Source organism: Saccopteryx bilineata, chromosome 8 (assembly GCF_036850765.1).
Source record: "Saccopteryx bilineata isolate mSacBil1 chromosome 8, mSacBil1_pri_phased_curated, whole genome shotgun sequence".
Classification (NCBI taxonomy): Eukaryota; Metazoa; Chordata; class Mammalia; order Chiroptera; family Emballonuridae; genus Saccopteryx; species Saccopteryx bilineata.
In genome coordinates this window covers 98,643,794-98,656,408 of record NC_089497.1, presented here as the reverse complement: position 1 = coordinate 98,656,408, position 12,615 = coordinate 98,643,794, and the positions used below count along the sequence as shown (strand labels likewise).

The following is a 12,615-nucleotide window of genomic DNA, read 5'->3' as shown; positions in this document are numbered from 1 at the left end:
TTGCTATTAGAAAACTAAGTACAAATCCTAGATCTGCCACCAAGTTATGAGTTAGCCTCAACTTCCCCATTTTTAAAATGGTGTGATAACCAAATAAGATATGTAAAAAGTGTTTAACACAATTCCTGACATAATAAAAGCACTCCATAAATTGAAGCTTGACTATTTTTTTTTACTATCTTGCAATTTTATTTTTTAAATTAAATTCCTCGTGGTTTTGATTTGCATTTTGCTAATAACTAGTGATGTTCATTAGTGATTGAACATCTTTTCCTATGTCTGTTGGCCATCTATATGTCTTCCTTGGACAAGTGTCTATTCATGTCCTCTGCCCATTTTTTAAATCATATTGTTTGTTCTGTTGTTGAGTTCTTTATATATTTTGAATATTAGCCTCGTATTGGAGTTATTATTTAAAAATATCTTCTCCCATTTTGTTGTTTGTCTTTTGGTTTTGTTTTGATGGTTTCTTTTGCTGTACCAGAGCTTTTTGGTTTGATTCAGTCTCCTTCATTTAATTTTGCTTTGGTTTCTCCTGCTTTGGGGGTCAAGTTTCCAAAAACACCTCAGAGACCAATATCCATAAGCTTAGTACCTGTTCCTTTTTCTATGTATTTTATTGTTTCAGGTCTTACATTCAAGTTAATCCATTTTGAGTTAATATTTGTGTATCATATGATATAGTAGTCTAGTTTCATTTGAATTACTATTACTAATAACAATAAAATAGAATGCCTAACTAGGTTGTAAACTTTTTAAACTAAAGGTCTTGAAAAATGTTTTAAAAGTATTGTGCAGTGTTCAGAGTGCTGTACAAATAGTGTCTAACACTTACTTTCTTAAAACATAAATAGTATAAATATTTTTTTTCCCTTATTTTTTCATTTTTTTGACAGAGACAGAGAGAGTCAGAGAGAGGGATACCTAGGGACAGGCATACAGGAAGGGAGAGAAATGAGAAGCATCAATTCTTCGTTGAGGCACCTTAGTTGTTCATTGATTGTGTTCTCATATGTGCCTTGGCAGGGGGCAGAGGGGCTACAGCAGAGCAAGTGACCCATTGCTCAAGCCAGCAACCTTGGGCTTCAAGCCAGCAACCTTCGGGCTCAAGCCAGCAACCATGGGGTCATGTCTATGATCCCACACTCAAGCCAGTGACGCTACACTCAAGCTGGTGAGCTTGCACTCAAGCCAGGTGAGCCCGCACTCAAGCCAGAGGAGCCAACGCTAAAGACTGCAACCTCAGGGTTTTGAACTTGGGTCCTCTATGTCCCAGTTCTATGCTCTATCCACTGCACCACCACCTGGCCAGGCTATAAATATTCTTAAAACATAAATATTTTCTTAAAAATATTGGTTGACTCCATTCCTGCCTGTCTGTCCCTATCTGTCCCTCTCTCTGATTCTCTCTGTCTCTGTAAAAAATATATATATATTGGTTGAAAGAATGCTTCAAATATTATTGTTTCCTACTTCTCATGGAATCCATAGCTTCGTAATGATATATACAATTTTTAAAACTATTATTCATAATGTCTCCAAGCTAGTTTCTTTAAAATTTATGAATTAAACCCTGGCCGGTTGGCTCAGCGGTAGAGCGCCAGCCTGGCGTGCGGGGGACCCGGGTTCGATTCCCGGCCAGGGCACATAGGAGAAGCGCCCATTTGCTTCTCCACCCCCCCCCCACCTCTCTGTCTCTCTTTTCCCCTCCCGCAGCCAAGGCTCCGTTGGAGCAAAGATGTCCCGGGCTCTGGGGATGGCTCTGCCCCAGGCGCTAGAATGGCTCTGGTCGGGGCAGAGCGACGCCCCATAGGGGCAGAGCATCACCCCCTGGTGGGCAGAGCATAGCCCCTGGTGGACATGCCGGGTGGATCCCGGTCAGGCACATGCGGGAGTCTGTCTGACTGTCTCTCCCCGTTTCCAGCTTCAGAAAAATACAAAAAAAAAAAAAAAGAAATTAAAATTTATGAATTAAGAATAAATTGAGGACAAAGACAATGATTTATTCATCTTTGTTGAATCAAAAACATTTTTTCATAATCCTTTGCACAGTTAAACAATGACAACAAATTTGTTTAAATAGAGGACATAAACTAAATGGCTGTACTGTATAAAGAGTGTATATAGATCATAAATCATAGTGCATAAATTAAAGAGACTAAAGTATGTCACTGACAGAATTAACTGCTATTCTTGTTACTTCTATTCAAGGGAAAGGTAGAGAAAGGATACTATCTGTAAAAATTCTAATTTAAGGAAATTAGAAATAAGGGTTGTGTAATTGAAAGATTTATAGATTATATTTGAGCCTAGAAAGAAACAAAGATTATCAAAGACATTTCTAACCTGGAAAGTAGTCATGCCAATTTAATAACACAGTAACTTCAGGTGTATGTATATGAGCACCCTGTTCACTGAGAGACATGTACCTGAGAGAGTGAGCAGTGAAAGCTAATACATTTTAAGAAAGGAGCCTAAACCTCAACCTGCATTTGGTCTCAGAAATCAAGCTGTCCCAAAGCCTGATGGTGGGGAGAAGGTTACTCCTTACTAAAAACCCTTTCATCTTTCTTCCTCAGCATCACAAATCGTTCTTGGCTCTTCTCTGTGCCTGTCTGACTGCTTTATCTCAATCTTTCAGTGCATCTCTCTTCTTTCACTCAACACATAAATGCTGTCAATGTTTTCTCACACCACACACCTACTCTATTCCATCCGTTCTTTAAATTTTAACTACCATCCATTTCCTGATGACTCTGAAATCCACATTTCCAGTTCAAATCTTTCCCTTGAGCTCCTGGTCCATTTAATCAACTATTACCACATATTTCTCAACAAACATTTCAAATTCAATATGCCTAAACTGAACTCACTATTTCCCCTTCCAAATCTGCTAATATTAGTTTTTTTTATTTCAGTTAATAAAATCAGAAATTTGGGAAACATCCTAGATACTCTTCTCTTCTTCATATCCCAATTTCTCATCAATCACAAGTTCAAGAAGGCAGAAATCTTCAACGGCAAACTACTCACAAATACACTGCTCACAAAAATTAGGGGATCAGGGAACGTGCAGATATACCAGTAGTTTCAGCCTTTTGTACAGTGCATTTTCACCAATGAAATAAAAGCTGGTTTTGCATTCATTTGCATAATCAAACTTTCTCTGACTTGTTTGCTTTTCTGATGTTCTTGTTTAATAAAAAAAATCAAATGCTTCTTTTTTTTATTGCTTCATATTCATTTTGAAATATTCCCTAATTTTTGTGAGCAGCATATTTTTATGGCAGCCACAATTCAGTGTATTACAGGAGGCTTTAAAGTCAGAAGGTCTTGGATTTGAATTCTTGTAGCCTATTTAGTCAGGTAAGAATTGCTCAGCATTGTGTGCAGACATTCTGCTTCCCCAGGTGTTGGGGGGGAAATCTACTTCTTAGACAGGTGGAATTTCTGCTTGAGCATTTAAAGTATTGAAGTGTAATTATAAGCATGTAGAATTAGGAAACTATTAAGTAAAGAGGAAAATGGTAGGTAAAAGAACAAAATCAATCTGGTTTGGGAATAGATAAAAACTATTTTTATTACCTTTCCCAATTGTAGAGATTAATATTGATCTGGATCGCTTGATAAATAAGGCCAGCCTGAAGAAGGACTATTTCAGCCTCCTGTATGTTCCCACTAAACATTAGTATGTGGGCCATTTTTGATTCTTTAGATGGAAGATCTTTTATAGAACTGATGTAGCGAACCTTATCAATCTAATAAAAGAAAAAATATTTGAAATGAATAACAACAGAAATATAACAAATTATGGCAAAAAATGCACACACATATACATATAAGTAAACATTACTTACTTCACTAATTGCTGCATAGGCTATTTCTGCAGTAGTCATATCTCGATTAGCAACTGCCATAGCAGCTAGGCAAGCCCACAGAGTTTGTTCCTGTAATGAAATAGGAGAATAATTATCTCATCTATATGGCTGAAGTTTTAAAATAGAGTTTTCTTTGGTTTTGTTTTTTGCTTTTGTATTTTTCTGACGTAAGAAGCAGGGAGACAGAGAGACAGATTCTCACATGTGCTCGACTAGGATCCAGCCAGCAAGCCCACTAGGGAGCAATGCTCTGCCCATCTGGGGCTTGCTCTGTTGCAAACCAAGCCATTCTAATGCCTGAGGCAGAGGCCATGGAGCCATCCTCAGCACCCGGGCCAACTTTGTTCCAATGGAGCCTTGGCTGTGGGAGGGGAAAAGAGACAGAGAGAAAGGAGAGGGGAAAGGGAGGAGAAGCAGATGGGTGCTTCTCCTGTGTGCCCTGGCTATGAATCAAATCCAGGACTTCCACACGTGGTGCTGATGCTCTACCACTGAGCCAACTGGCCAGGGCCATAGAATAAACAGTTTTAAAAATAAAAAATTACTGAGTATGGCACTGAAAGAATTAATCATTCAGGAAATTAATGACAGAAATTTCACTGTGGCTACTTTGTTAACTATTAATAACACATAAAGAACTATTTTTGAATAAAAATTTTTAAGTTTTCTATGTATCAAAAATGATTTTTGAACTTATGATATATTTTTAGAATAACTTAAGGTTTAAACTCTCTAGTCTTTTTGTTGAGATGTCAAAGAATACAACATACAGGGAACCTGAGGAAAAGTAAGGCTCTTGCATCATACAATTATAGCAGATTACAACCAACAACCCACTGTACGAAAAATCATCGAAAAGTCACTCCACAAAAGTATATTCTAGGAAATGTAAACCAATGTTCAACAAAATAATCCTGTAGTCAAACATATTTGGAAAATCCTAGATTCAAACAATGCTGATCTAAAGCAGATTCTAACCTTAGATATATGAGTCATCTGAGGAACTTAAAACTATGCCCAAGACTCTCCTCAGATTTAGGAATTTAGACTCTATCAACCCTGGCTGGTTAGCACAGTGGTAGATCATCCAATCGGCATATGAAAGTCCCAGGTTCAATTCCCAGTCAGGACACACAGGAGAAGCAACCATCTGCTTCTCCATCCCTCCCTTTCTCGCTTCTCTCTTGCTCTATCTTCCCCTCCTGCAGCCATGGCTCAAATGGTTTGGGCAAGTTGGCCCTGATGCTGAGGATGGCTCCATGGCTTTACCTCAGGAGCTGAAATAGCTCTGTTGCTGAGCAACTGAGCAGTGGCCCCAGATGGGCAGAGCATTGCCCTGTAGGGGACTTGCAGAGTGGATCCCAGTCAGGGTGCATGTGAGAGTCTGTCTCTCTGCCTCCCGGCCTCTCAATTAAAAAAACAACAACAAAAGGATATGCTTACAGATCTTATCTTTCATTAAAATGTTTTACTCCCTAAAAAGAAAAAAGAAATTAGAGTCTCTATGGGGGTAGAAGTTGGGAACATGACTTGTAAAAAAGTTTCACAGAACCTTTTTTATATGCATCAATATTAAGAAACTACCCATTTAAATTATAGCTTCTTCAGAGAATTAATACAAAGCATGTATCCCTTTGTATCACTTATATCTTCACATAAAAAGAGACAGGATCGCAATGCATATTTTTCCAGCCCTTAAGTGTTATCACTTCTTCTCTTGCACAAATGTCACAATATAAAAAACAACTATGGATCTGAAGTATAAGTACCTTCACAAAGCGACAAAGTCTTACAGCATCTTCCCATTTTGAACTGCTTATGTATTCATGGAGAATAGCAGGATATGGAGATATGCTGATGTGAACCAGTGAGCCATCAGCTCTTCTTATAGTTACCTGATTTCCAACAAAACTCACGATATGGGGATTTTTACTAAATTCACTGTAGGAAAAAAAGCAGTGTAATTTATATTCTGAGTAAATTTTTTCTATATATTAAATTTGGGGAGTTGATCCCTGACATACATATGCAGTATCTAGCTTCCAAACACATATCCAAAAAAAGTTAACTCTATGGAGAATGTATATATTCAAATAAACATTTGAATTAAACTTTTCATATACACTTGGAGCAAAATATACTACTTAATATGAAAGCTAGTTCTAAAAGCATTTCAAAGGACTTTTTTCCTCTCAGACCTATAAGGTAAATCACACAAATGACTAAATCTCTTAGCTTGTGCTTTTAAAGTATTAAAGTGTAAATAAACCATTAAAAATTAAGCTCATTTCAAGATTATTTTTTTCACCATAAAAAGAGGGAAACTTTAAGTAAAGAAACTAACTTCTTGTTATTAATTTTAAAACTTTTAAAATGATGCCTGTCTAGTTTTGCTAAAGTTGTGAATTAAGAGTATTAAAAATGAACTCAATCAAGGTCATCGGCCTTTGAACTCTCTGGCTCAAAGCAGAGCCTCCTAAGTGCTCAGTCTTCCCACGGTGGTGGGGCCAACTCCAACTTTCCCTCGGAGGTGAGAGACTCCATCCATTCAAATGCCTGGTCAGGCTCCATGGAGTCAAGGGGATCAGTTCCAGTCTCTGAAGACTCTTCCCAAGTCTGGGTCCTCCCCAGGGAATTCTCTTGCATGCTTTTCCAACTGGCGTGCAGAGATCCCATGAGAACATAAATATCTTTTTACCTGACCTGTGGTGGTAAGAGTGTCAACCTGGAACTCTGACAGGGTCACCAGTTCGAAACCCTGGGCTTGCCCCGGTAAAGGCAACTCGAGTGAAGCAAGTAAGAGTTAGCTGATTCTTATCTCCCCCTCCCCCACATTTCCTCTTTCTGTAACGTCAATCAATAAAGTATTTTTTAAAAAAAACAAATGAACTCAAAATAGATTTGCAAGTTAAGCTAAGGTTTAGAGTTGAAAAGCCTCTGTTTCCTTTTCTGTCAAGAGAAAGAGATCCCCTTGCTACCTCTTAGAGAATTTAGAATTATAAATATCTGACTTTCTGAAGCATATAAAAATTTTAAAAGTTTTCAGTAATTTTATGTATTTTTTTTTTTTAATTTCTGAAGCTGGAAACGGGGAGAGACAGTCAGACAGACTCCCGCATGCACCCGACCGGGATCCACCTGGCACGCCCACCAGGGGGCAACGCTCTGCCCACCAGGGGGCGATGCTCTGCCCCAGGGTGTTGCTCTGCCGTGACCAGAGCCACTCTAGAGCCTGGGGCAGAGGCCAAGGAGACATCCCCAGAGCCCGGGCCATCTTTGCTCCAATGGAGCCTTGGCTGCGGGAGGGGAAGAGAGAGACAGAGAGGAAGGAGAGGGGGAGGGGTGGAGAAGCAGATGGGCGCTTCTCCTGTGTGCCCTGGCCGGGAATTGAACCCGGGACTTCTGCACGCCAGGCCGATGCTCTACCACTGAGCCAACTGGCCAGGGACAATTTTATATATTTTTTATCTTTAGTATTAATTTTAAATTTTAATTCCAGATTTAATTCATTTCAGAACATATACATTCCTGAAAAGTCTTAAGGTCAGTGATAATCTGGGACAGAGGAAAGCTTGTCACAGGTTGTGTATCACTGATAAATCACTGTGCCTATATTAAAATCATTAAAACACATTGAAAAAAACTATATAAGTTACCATTAAGCAACATTAAGGTGGAAAATTATATTCACATAAGAAACAAATAATTAAATATAACAGTATTATACAATATTTTCAACTTGGTTCCATCACTTAAGTCTCACTAAGCCAGCTTTACCGGAACAAATTATTTAGTTGACTGAGTCAGGTGAAAGATATCTTGCAGGATTAAAATTAGAGGCAAAGACATGACACTTTATTAGTTTTATTTACTATCATAAACAATTCTATGCAGTAAAATGTTACCTTGCGTCCCTTTCATATAATGTTTTAGGCAAAATGTCTCTGTCCACATAAACTGTATTAGGGTAATACCACACTGTAAATCGAGTATCTTGAAGTCCACAAAGGATATTGCATGTATCACTCCACGCCACAGTATGCACCATTGTTCCTTGTTTTAAAAAGAATGTTAATGTACTATTAATTCTACTATATAATAAGCATTAAAAATATATCTTTAAAATCAGCTGATATAACAAGACCCCATCTCATTTCTAGTAGGTATGACTCTATTTTCTGACCATATAATGGTACAAAAATTCACATAAGAATTGATGGACATATTTGAATATCCTATCCAGAACCATAATATTTTAATTGTCAAGTATTTCTTCAATGCCAATTTAACTGTGGCAGCTAAAGACTTGCTACTAAAATGGAATTAAATAGTTAATAAATGTTCTGAGATCAAAGCATTCATAGATTCATTAAAATAAATTAACCAGTATAATATATGACAGAGTAGATTTAAGAAAATTTTAAGTAATTAAAATTATAAATGTATTACAATTATTTTACCAAGCTTGATAATTTGCTCCTCCTTCCCAAATCTTTTTACAGAGGTGACATAGAGATCTCTATTTTTATCAATGAAAGCAATTTTTCTATCATTAGTAAGTCCTTTTTGATCCAGAGCAATTTCCAAAATTTCATTCTAAAATTTAAAAAAATAAAAATACTGAATTAGATTTAGTGTTTAACCATAAGTTCATTTTAATTATTTTAAAAATATTTGTTAACTTAAAGATCAATAAATATCAGTCCCCTACTTATAGTTATAAACTGACCCTGTTAAATAATTTTAAACTGCTAATAAACTAGTCATTCAAAAGCTATACTAAGATTCACTTTTTCCAGGGAAAGATGCCCCTTATTAGCACTAAAATAATGTATATTTTGAAACTCTGTAAACTGAGAAACACTTCCATCTTAGCAATTAGGGTCAAAGAGTGAGGCAAGTCTGGGTATCACACGAAAGGTCTACTTTGATAAAGCTCCTCATACCAAAATGTACTCTAAGAAGATTGACAATATTTTAAAGGTTTGTAAGAATTGATTTTTAAAAATGGTTTATGTTTTTAGAGCCTTACAATTTTATACATTCTTTCACATTATACTTTCTTTGCAGATGAGAAGACTGAGATCCATTATATGATTTTGCTCAGAAAAAGCTGATAACAAGCATATCTAAAATTTACAACCCAGATATCTTTTTTTATTGGTTTTAATTTGTTGTGTTTACATAGTTACAACTGTTCCACTGAATATATCTCCCTCCCTGCTCCCCTCCGTATTCTCCTTGAAACCCCCTTTGCTCCCTCCCCCCACCACTTTCTGCCCTTCCCTCCATGATTTACTATCATGCCCTCTATCTCTCTGTGTTACTTATATATACTTTCACTAATGTCTTTACTTTCTTTAATCCCCTCCTCTCATCACCTTTCCCTCTGACCACTTTCCCTCTGGACTCTAACCTCTTCTCTGCATCTATTCTGTTCCTCATTCACACTGTTCATTAGATTCCTCATATGAGTGAGATCATATGATATTTTTCTTTCTCTGTCTGGCTTATTTTGCTTAGCATACTAGACTCCAGGTCCATCCATGTTGTCACAAAGGGTAAGAGTTCCTTTTTTTCAGGGCCACATAGTATTCCATTGTGTATATGTACCACTGCTTTTTAATCCACTCGTCCACTGAAGGACAATTGAGTTGTTTCCAGATCCTGGCTATTGTAAACAATGCTGCCATAAACATGGGGGTGCATTTCTCCTTTAGAATCAGTGATTTCTTATTCTTAGGATATATTCCTAAAAGTGGGATAGCTAGGTCATAAGGCAGTTCCATTTTTAATTTTTTAATGAAATTCCATACTGTTTTCCACTGTGGCTGCACCAGTCTGCATTTCCACCAGCAGTGCAGGAGGGTTCCCTTTTCTCCACATCCTCATCAGCACTTATGATTCGTTGTTTTCTTAGTAATAACCATTCTGACAGGTGTGAGGTGGTATCTCATTGTGGCTTTAATTTGCATTTCTCCAATGACTAGTGATGTTGAACATTTTTTTTATATGTCTATTGGCCATCTGTATGTCCTCTTTGGAGAAGTATCTATTCAGTTATTCTGCCCATTTTTTGATTGGACTGTTTACTTTCCTGGTGTTGAGTTTTACAAGTTCTTTATACATTTTGGTTATTAACACCTTATCGGATGTATTGGCGAATATATTCTCCTATTGTGTGGGTTGTATTTTTATTTTGTTCATGGTGTTTTTTCCTGTGCAAGAACTTTTTCCTTCGATACAGTTCCATTTGTTCATCGTGTCCTTTATTTCACTTGCCCATGGAGATAAATCAGCAAATATAGTGCGTCCGTAAGGTCATGGTGCACTTTTGACCGGTCACAGGAAAGCAACAAAAGACAATAGAAATGTGAAATCTGCACCAAATAAAAGGAAAACCCTCCCAGTTTCTGTAGGATGATGTGGCAGCATGTGCGCATGCGCAGATGATGATGTAACACCATGTATACAGCGGAGCAGCCCACGATCATGCCAGTCAAGATGTAGGACGGTACAGAGGAAAGTTTGGTGTGTTCTGTGGCTCACTAAATTCGAATCGGTGACCAAAGTGCAACGTGAATATCGGCGCGTTTATAACGAAGTGCCACCAAATAGGAATAATATTACTCGGTGGGATAAGCAGTTGAAGGAAACCGGCAGTTTGGTGGAGAAACCCCGTTCTGGTAGGCCATCAGTCAGTGATGAGTCTGTAGAGGCTATATGGGATAGCTACATAAGGAGCCCTAAAAAATCTGTGCGTGAGCCCACATCAAACTGCACTGAATAAGTATGAAACTGGAAGAGTTTTCATTTTATTTGATGCAGATTTCACATTTTATCATCTTTTGTTGCTTTCCTGTGATGAATTCCTTTCGTTTTATTTTTTTTTTATTTTTTATTTTTTATTATTATTTTTTTTTTGTATTTTTCTGAAGCTGGAAACAGGGAGAGACAGTCAGACAAACTCCCGCATGCGCCCGACTGGGATCCACCCGGCACGCCAACCAGGGGGCGACACTCTGCCCACCAGGGGGCGATGCTCTGCCCCTCCGGGGCGTCGCTCTGCCGCGACCAGAGCCACTCTAGCGCCTGGGGCAGAGGCCAAGGAGCCATCCCCAGTGCCCGGGCCATCTTTGCTCCAATGGAGCCTTGGCTGCGGGAGGGGAAAAGAGAGACAGAGAGGAAGGAGGGGGTGGGGGAGGGAGAAGCAAATGGGCGCTTCTCCTATGTGCCCTGGCCGGGAATCAAAACCGGGTCCCCCGCACGCCAGGCCGATGCTCTACCGTTGAGCCAACCGGCCAGGTCGTTTTATTTTTTATTTTTTGTATGGGAAGCTTTTTATTTCTCCTTCAATTTTAAACAATAATCTTGCTGGATAAAGAAGTCTTGGTTGTAGGCTCTTGTTTTATATTACTTTGAATATTTCTTGCCATTCCCTTCTGGTCTCAAGTGTTTCTGTTGAAAGTTGGATGTCATCGTTATGGGGCTTCTCTATAAGTAATTGACTTCTTTTCTCTTGCAGCTTTTAGTATTTTTTATCTCTTAACTTTGGTATTTTAATTATAATGTGTCTTGATGTAGGTCTCATTGGGTTCCTCTTTACTGGGAATCTCTGTGCTTCTTGAACTTGTGTGACTTCTTCCTTCATCAATTTAGAAAAGTTTTCAATTGACTTCTTCAAGCAAGTTCTCTATTCCTTGTTCTTTCTCTTCTCCTTCAGGATCCCTATGATGCAGATGTTATTTCTCTTCATATTGTCACAGAGCTCTCTTATACTTGTCTCAGACTTATTGAGCCTCTTTTCTCTTTGCTGCTGTTTCTGTGTTTTCATTTGTCTTGTCCTCTAAGATGTGGATTCAATCCTCTGTTTCATCAAACCTGCTGTGGATACCTTTTACTGTAGTCTTCATTTCTGATAAGTAATTATCATTTCTGATTGATATTTTTTATGATTTCAATGTCCTTTTTGATGTTTGCTATTTCTTTATTTAAGTGCTCATTATGTTCATTCATTGTAGCTCTAAGATCCCTAAGCATTCTAGCTATCATTATTTTAAACTTTGCATCTGGTAATTTGGCATCTCATTCAGTTCTTTTTCTGGGGATTTCTCGTGTTGATTCATTTGAATTGGATTTCTCTGTCTTTCCATATTTCCTGTATGCCAATTGCAAGCTTGTTGGGTTAGGGCAGCTGGGATTGGTACAGGGAATGTGGCCCCTCCTCCAGGGCTTAATCCCTCAGCCTCTGCTGGTTGCTCTGATTTTAATTCTCCCTAACAAGGTGAGCCACATAAAAGTCTTATTTTCTCTGCTGTTTGTTTGCTGAGCCCAGCAGGGAACTTCTGTGATTAGAATGGGGGTAGTGGATGTATCTTGTTCTTTGGCCCAAGTTTAAACTCTATCCAGGCCTTTTTTTTTTTTGTATGGTAAATCCACAGGAACGCAGTGAGTGTGACCTCTGAGAACCAGAGGTGTGTTCTGCCCAGCCACTCTCCAGGGGTGGGGTGCATTCTCTGTATCAGAAAGGGAGGTGTAGCTCACATCTCCCCAGAAAGCTGAGTCACTGTCGCTCCCCTTTACTTCCTCCTATTTGAACAGCCTTTTATGCTGATTGGAGCTGGAGAGATTTCTCGAGGTGGGTCAATTGGCCTTACGCTAGGCTCATTCTGGACAGAGGGAGTACCCCTCCTTCTGCATATGGCCACCTCAGTATTGGAGAATGACTCAGCGCAAA

General features: G+C 38.5%; 1 protein-coding gene across 6 annotated transcripts in view; it reads right to left on the bottom strand.

Moving 5' to 3' along the window:
• Positions 1 to 12,615, bottom strand: part of IFT80 (intraflagellar transport 80) — a 276,992-nt gene that overhangs the window by 34,109 nt on the left and 230,268 nt on the right. For all 6 annotated transcript variants that reach the window (XM_066241592.1, XM_066241593.1, XM_066241591.1 and 3 more), the window contains 5 exons: positions 8,339 to 8,474; positions 7,784 to 7,931; positions 5,648 to 5,819; positions 3,858 to 3,947; positions 3,586 to 3,758 (listed from right to left, as the gene is read on the bottom strand). In XM_066241592.1, the coding sequence (XP_066097689.1) occupies positions 3,586 to 3,758; positions 3,858 to 3,947; positions 5,648 to 5,819; positions 7,784 to 7,931; positions 8,339 to 8,474 (719 nt within the window). The remainder of the gene's footprint in view (positions 1 to 3,585; positions 3,759 to 3,857; positions 3,948 to 5,647; positions 5,820 to 7,783; positions 7,932 to 8,338; positions 8,475 to 12,615) is intronic.